The sequence below is a fragment of the Oratosquilla oratoria genome, chromosome 19 (assembly GCF_046742065.1).
Source record: "Oratosquilla oratoria isolate Oo_2021 chromosome 19, ASM4674206v1, whole genome shotgun sequence".
NCBI lineage: Eukaryota > Metazoa > Arthropoda > Malacostraca > Stomatopoda > Squillidae > Oratosquilla > Oratosquilla oratoria.
This window is the reverse complement of record NC_134795.1, coordinates 26,182,440-26,189,939: the sequence shown is the minus strand read 5'-3', so window position 1 is coordinate 26,189,939 and position 7,500 is coordinate 26,182,440. Positions and strand designations below refer to the sequence as shown.

The window sequence follows — 7,500 nt, the reverse complement described above, 5'->3', positions numbered from 1 at the left end:
CATAGTTTCACTTGTGAGAAAACGGTGATGGTTTCTGGCTCCTACAAGGACACTGCCTCAAGACCGGAAACAAGATCTCTGTCAACGTCAGGTGTATTTCCTCCACGTGTTGAGGAGGGGCAGAGGGAAGAAAGGGAAAGGAAAACATTGGGGAGGGAAGAGAGATGTTGGGGAACGGTAGATGGAAGTTGTTAGGAGAAAGAAGGGAGAGAACGTAGAGGAGCAAGGGGACATTGTGAGGAGAGAAGGAAAAGAAGGGTATGGGGAGGGGGTGGGTTTGGGTGGATAAAGAGAGGAGGAAATGTGGGACGGAGACACATGGGAGAGTGTGGGACAGTGGGAGATGGAAGAGAGTGGGGCAAGGGGAGAGGAAAGTGAGAGGGGAGGAGAGGAGTCAAGTGAAAGGGAGGTGTAAAGCGTAGGCGGGAGAAAAGTTCGGAGGAGGAAGGAAGGAGCGGAGAGGAGGAAGGAGCGGAGAGGAGGAAGGGGAAGGGGTTAGGAGGAAGAAATGATTCGGAGGAGGAAGGGGTGCTGAAGAAGAAGAAGAAGAAGAAGAAGAAGAAGAAGAAGAAGAAGAAGAAGAAGAAGAAGAAGAAGAAGAAGAAGAAGAAGAAGAAGAAGAAGAAGAAGAAGAAGAAGAAGAAGAAGAAGAAGAAGAAGAAGAAGAAGAAGAAGAAGAAGAAGAAGAAGAAGAAGAAGAAGAAGAAGAAGAAGAAGAAGAAGAAGAAGAAGAAGAAGAAGAAGAAGAAGAAGAAGAAGAAGAAGAAGAAGAAGAAGAAGAAGAAGAAGAAGAAGAAGAAGAAGAAGAAGAAGAAGAAGAAGAAGAAGAAGAAGAAGAAGAAGAAGAAGAAGAAGAAGAAGAAGAAGAAGAAGAAGAAGAAGAAGAAGAAGAAGAAGAAGAAGAAGAAGAAGGAAGAAAAAGAAGAAAGAAGAAAGAAGAAGAAGAAGAAGAAGAAGAAGGAAGAAGAAGAAGAAGAAGAAGAAGAAGAAGAAGAAGAAGAAGAAGAAGAAGAAGAAGAAGAAGAAGAAGAAGAAGAAGAAGAAGAAGAAGAAGAAGAAGAAGAAGAAAAAAGAAGAAGAAGGAAGAAAGAAGAAAGAAGAAAGAAGAAGAAAGAAGAAAGAAGAAGAATGAAGAAGAAGAAGAAGAAGGTGCGGAGAGGAGGATTTAATGAGGTAGGTTGAAGGAGGAGAGAAAAACGCGAGAAGAGAATGGGTAGGGGGAGGAGAAAGGAAGGGGACGTGAAGGACAACAATAACAACTCAAAAAAGGCACCGGCCGTCGCTCGTGAATACGAGGAACAAACAAGGAGTAATGCGTAGGACACCTACCACTGCGTCCATGGTTCAAACAGGAAGTGAGTGAGGGGAGAGGAGCCCGAGGGGAGAGGACGACGAGGGGAAAGGGAAGGAAATAGGAGTGGGGGAGTGAGGACGAGACGGTCAAGAGGGGAAGCTGTCGGGAAGGGGACTGGAGCAGAAACGGGTAATAGTGTGAAGCTTTAGAGGGTGAGAAAGAAGAGAAGAATAGAGGAGGTTTGAAGATAGAGCAGGATAGAGTAGGGTAAGGTACGAGGGAGGGAGGGAGGAAGGAGAGCGCGAGGGAGGAAGGAGAGAGCGAGGGAGAACGAGAGGGGGAGAGAAATTGAGAGTTGTAAAGAGAACGAGGGAGGGAAGGAGGGGAGGGAAGGGGGGGAGGGAAGGGAGAGAGGGAGGGAGGAAGGGAGTGCGAAAGAAAATAGAGAGAGAGAGAAAGAGAGAGAGATAGAGAGAGTAAGAAAGAACGAGAGATAGAGAATATGAGAGAGAGAGAGAGAGAGAGAGAGAGAGAGAGAGAGAGAGAGAGAGAGAGAGAGAGAGAGGGGGGGGGAGGGAGGGAGATAGAAAGAATGAGAGAGAGGGAAAGAGAGAGAGGAAAAGAGAGGAAAGGAGGGAAAGAGAAAGATATGGAAGAGAGGAAAAGAGAGAGGTAGAGAGAGAAGTAAAGAGAGAGGAAAAGAAAGGGAAGAGAGCGAGAGAGAGGGAGAGGGGAAGAGAGAAAGAGAGGGAGGGAGAGGAAAAGAGGGAGGAAAAGAGAGGGAAGAGAGAGAGAGAGCGAGAGAGGAAAAGAAAGAGAGAGGGGGAAGAGAGAAAGAGGGAGAGAGAGAGAAAGAGAAAGAGAAAGAGAGAGAGAGAGAGAGGGGGGGAAGAGAGAGAAAGGGAGAGAGGGGGGAAGAGAGAGAAAGGGAGAGAGGAAAAGAGAGAGGAGAGAGAGGGAAAGAGATGGACAAAGTGAAAGAGGGAGAGAGAGGGAAAGAGAGAAAAGGAAAGAGAGAGAGGGAATGAGAAGGAAAGAGAGAGTGAGAGGGAAATAAAGAGGGAGAGAGGGAAAGAGAGTGTAAGAGGCTCATAGATATAGGTAGACAAATGAGGTAGATACAGGGGTAGGTGGGAAGAATTTAACTTTTACGAGTTGGGTATATGAATAAATAACAGTTCGTAGGCGAAGGAATTGCATAATCTCGCTCCCCGCCAGAATGTTTACAAACAGTCGTCGGGGACCCGATTTCATTGCTGTATAATGTTCATTTTTATACTGATGTAACAATATGTAAACTAAGTCAGGTGTGCATTGATTTCGAGAGTGCTACAGTCAGCAATATTGCATGTGGGTTTGTAACGATGGATCTGATTGGAGAAAGAGTGGAGGAGAAAATTCATTTGGTTCACGAATGTAAAATCACGCCCTTAGGCGAAGATCTTAAATATGAAAGTAAATATCATTGGACTAAAAGCATGACGTCATTGCAGAACTGCCCTAGTAACCAAATTGAGGATTCTTGACGAGAGTCCCTTGGTGTAACTTGCAGATCCATGTGTATTAATATTCGGGAAGAAAAGAAAGAAAAGTTAAGCTCCGTTTAATTCCGCTCTCTTAGACAAAGTAATACTAACTGAAACTTCCTACAGATGGAAATAGTGACTGATCGTACGTAACAAAGACAGTAGTGAAAAGAAAATATAAAGTAAAAGCACAAAGGCAGTGGTGAAAAGAAAATATAAAGTAAAAGCACAAACAAAGACAGTGGTGAAAAGAAAATATAAAGTAAAAGCACAAAGACAGTGGTGAAAAGAAAATATAAAGTAAAAGCACAAAGGCAGTGGTGAAAAGAAAATATAAAGTAAAAGCACAAACAAAGACAGTGGTGAAAAGAAAATATAAAGTAAAAGCACAAACACAGTGGTGAAAAGAAAATATAAAGTAAAAGCCCAAACAAAGACCGTGGTGAAAAGAAAATATAAAGTAAAAGCACAAAGACGGTGGTGAAAAGAAAATATAAAGCAAAAGCACAAACAAAGACAGTGGTAAAAAGAAAATATAAAGTAAAAGCACAAACAAAGACAGTGGTGAAAAGAAAATATAAAGTAAAAGCACAAACAAAGACAGTGGTGAAAAGAAAATATAAAGTAATAGCACAAAAAGAAGTCGGCCCATAGGGACAACAACAGAGTAGTGAAAGGAGACCACAGAGAGGACGACAGAGAGAGAAGAGAGGGAAAGAGAGAGGGAAAGAGAGAGGGGAAGAGATGGAGAGAGAGAGAGAGAGAGAGAGAGAGAGAGAGAGAGAGAGAGAGAGAGAGAGAGAGAGAGAGAGAGAGAGAGAGGGAGAGAGGGAGAGGGAGAGAGGGAGAGAGGAGGGAGAGAGAGAGTGGGAGAGAGAGAGTGGGAGAGAGAGAGTGGGAGAGAGAGAGTGGGAGAGAGAGAGTGGGAGAGAGAGAGTGGGAGAGAGAGAGTGGGAGAGAGAGAGTGGGAGAGAGAGTGGGAGAGAGAGAGTGGGAAAGAGAGAGAGTGGGAAAGAGAGAGAGTGGGAAAGAGAGAGAGTGGGAGAGAGAGAGTGGGAAAGAGAGAGAGTGGGAAAGAGAGAGAAGATGACAGAGTAAGGGACAGAGAGAGAGGGAAAGAGGAAACAAGATTCTAGACTGATTCCGCGCTCTTTTGATTTTAAAAATCCATCTGTCATTAAAAAGCTATATAAATAATTAGTTCATCCACATTTGGAATATGCTGTTTCCGTATGGTCACCGAATCTCATTAAAGACATTGATAGATTGGAAAAATTACAACGGCGAACCACAAAGCCGATTCTAAATATCAGAAATAAATCATATGAAAATTGACTAATATATATGAATCCATTTCCCCTAAAAAAGCGTAGACTCAGGGGTAATATGATACAGGCTTTTAAGACACTGAAGGTAACTGATAACATTAAAAGTGACGAAATTTTCATACTGAATGATAATCCGACAAAAAATAATGGTCTCTCAGGAAATAGATTTAATTTGGAAGTGGGTAGAAACAATTTCGCCAACCGTGTAGTTAATGAATGGAATAAACTTCCTGCAGAGGCAGTGCAATGTAGTTCGGTTCGAACTTTTAAGATTCATTTAGATAACTACCTAAGCAATATTTGTAATGCCTGCCATTTTTTTTATTCATTATTATTTATTTTTTATTTTTATTATTAATAATTATTTATCATACATTATTATTATTTGTTTATTATCTATCATTATTATTATTATTATTATTTTTTTTTTTATCCGATCTAGTTATGGTCCAAAAGGTCTCCTGTTAGCATGTTCTTCCTTTTGGGAAGGGAGAGATGGAGAGATGGAGAGATGGAGAGAGAGAGAGATGGAGAGATGGAGAGAGAGAGAGAGAGAGAGAGAGAGAGAGAGAGAGAGAGAGAGAGAGAGAGAGAGAGAGAGAGAGAGAGAGAGAGAGAGAGAGAGAGAGAGAGAGAGAGAGAGAGAGAGAGAGAGAGAGAGAGAGAGAGAGAGAGAGAGAGAGAGTGTCAGCCGCTCGCAGAGGAAAATTGCCAAATGTTGTAAAATTACATCACCAGAGCAGTAATACTGTCAACATTAACTGGTACATTGCTGCATCAAAAGATCAATTTTTTTAAGTGTTTATTTTTTCATAGTGATATCAGGGCAAGAATAGAATGTCCCCAGTCCATTCTTATCAAGTTAGTCTTTCATACAGAGATACCAACATATAAACAAACGCAGAAGTATCTCGACAGAGGTGAAAACGTGATAGCTCCTCCATTAGTTATCGTGATATTATTCCTTCATGTAACGACTCTACGACGTAAACAACTGCAGACATCATACCCGCCACAGAAGAAGGGGAGGACTTCTGAACCAGTTACTTAGAGTGTTCACGACGGCGTTGCCCCGATGCAGAGGGTCCACATATCCGTTCCAGGAATAACAAAGATAAAATGCATCCAGGGAGATACAATTAAGGAAACCAGGGGAAGAGAGGGGAAAGGGAAGAATGGGAAGAGAACGAGCACGAGAGGGGACCAAAAATACAGCAGAAAGGCTCAGAAAGAACGCGTCATGAAGAGGTAGGAAGCGTCAAAGGAGATGTCAATAACTAACATCCGGGCTTAAGCAATGTAAAGGACAAAAGACAAGAACACAGTAAAAAGGAGGTCATGCCGACGAATAATAGAGAAAAATGGATCAACAAGGGCAAGGGGGGGGAAAAGATAGGCGCCTTATGAGGGTGTCTGTTGTGTTTTGGACTTGGCGTGGGCTGGGGGAGAAATTAGGCAAAAATTGAAGGAGTGGGAAGGAGGACAAAGTAAGGAACTTTAAAGAAAAAATGCATCTAGTCAATTAATATATACAAATACACACACACACATTATATATATATATATATATATATATATATATGTGTGTGTGTGTGTGTGTGTGTGTGTGTGTGTGTGTGTGTGTGTGTGTGTGTGTGTGTATTCACTTGGTCTTTGGATCACGTGTTGGACTCGTGATCGACAGCTATTTCCCTCCTGGAAGAGAGCTCAGAGCTCGTAGGTCCGATCTATGGGTAATGCTATGACCTTGCACACACACACACACACCCAACTCCCCGCCCACGAGAGTTGGAGTAACACCCCTCAGCGCTTCGATACTGATATTATTTCAGCCCCGGGCGAGAGTCGAACCCGGACCTCCGTAGTGGCAGGCCAGAGCTCTAACCACAGCGCCATGAGAGGTGTGTGTGTGTGTGTGTGTGTGTGTGTGTGTGTGTGTGTGTGTGTGTGTGTGTGTGTGTGTGTGTGTGTGTGTGTGTGTGTGTGTGTGTGTGTGTGTGTGTGTGTGTGTGTGTGTGTGTGTGTGAGAGAGAGAGAGAGAGAGAGAGAGAGAGAGAGAGAGAGAGAGAGAGAGAGAGAGAGAGAGAGAGAGAGAGAGAGAGAGAGAGAGAGAGAGAGAGACAAAACAAAATAATTGATTATTTTTGCTTAGAAATCTAACTGAATGTGATGATCTGATATGATGAGGGGTGGCTTATTCAAACACTGATCCATGAAAGGAAAAGAAATGCAAATCGATAAACCCACACAGATACACAGTGTACTGTACATGGCGTTGTAATCTTGGGTCTAGCAGTTTTTTTTTTTTATTCTCATGTTTGTATCTAGCACATCTTGTAACAACACATTTTTTCATACAAGGAAATGATTCGATTGTAGTTTTCCAGATCTTTTCACCAGGTTTCCTTTAGATATCTTTGTAGTGGGTAGGGAGAGAAATAAATATGATAATATATTCCATCCCGTAAAGGTTAATTCATACACAGCTGGGAGAGTGAGCTTTGCATAAGGGTGGGTTAAGGATTCACTGAGGTCCGAGCGCTAGCTGGTTACGTATGTAGGGGGAGACAACCCAAATTCCTGAACGACAAAAGTTCTAATAACAATATAACATGGACCAGCTTACAGTGTTTGCAATATTTCACATCAAGGGTAGGGCAGTGTGGTATTTCCTAACGGTATCGAAATATAAATCTTTTGCAGTCGTCACCACACCCCATTATCATTCGATATGACGTGACCGAAGGCCATAATTTCAGAAACGACATTGTAAGGTTATTCTTTGCACGATATAGTAATAACATCTATTATTAAAGAAGCCTACGATCTTGCACGCAATTATAGGTCACAATTTGAAGTGAAAATGTAGTTTTAATGTTTTTTTACATTCTTTATTGTTTTCTCTTTGTTGTTTTCATGATATTTCGTGACTGACTGACGGGAAGAGGAAAAGTGTGGTCATCATTATAAAGTTGAAGTTAAACAACTTGTGCTGATATACGCCATGATGGTAGAATTTTGTGTCCACCTAAAGAATAAAAATCTACTGGTCTATACTAGTAACATTTAGAAAATTCACACCAAAATTGCTATTTGAGCTCAAACTATGATTCAACAAGAGGTGGTAATTTGAAGAGCTTCATGGTTCTATCACATATAGACACAACGTCCCTATCCTTACCTACATCTAAGCATCACACACACACGCACACACACACACACACACACACACACACACACACACCAAGTAGTTATCTAACATGTTTACTCACTACTAGTAAAATCATTATTGCACAAGGAGATCATGTCAAGTCAGAAGAAATCCAAAGACTTGATTTTATCTATTTTCTGT

The 7,500-nt window shown here is 41.9% G+C and overlaps 2 protein-coding genes across 15 annotated transcripts in view; one reads left to right on the top strand and one right to left on the bottom strand.

The window, feature by feature from the left end:
• LOC143035813 (sodium/calcium exchanger 2-like) overlaps positions 1-7,500 on the bottom strand; it is a 243,254-nt gene that overhangs the window by 119,324 nt on the left and 116,430 nt on the right. The window lies entirely within an intron of this gene.
• Positions 1-7,500, top strand: part of LOC143035570 (ionotropic receptor 93a-like) — a 24,645-nt gene that overhangs the window by 1,046 nt on the left and 16,099 nt on the right. The window contains exon 2 of the mRNA XM_076202438.1: positions 6,852-6,917. Within this exon, the coding sequence (XP_076058553.1) occupies positions 6,852-6,917 (66 nt within the window). The remainder of the gene's footprint in view (positions 1-6,851; positions 6,918-7,500) is intronic.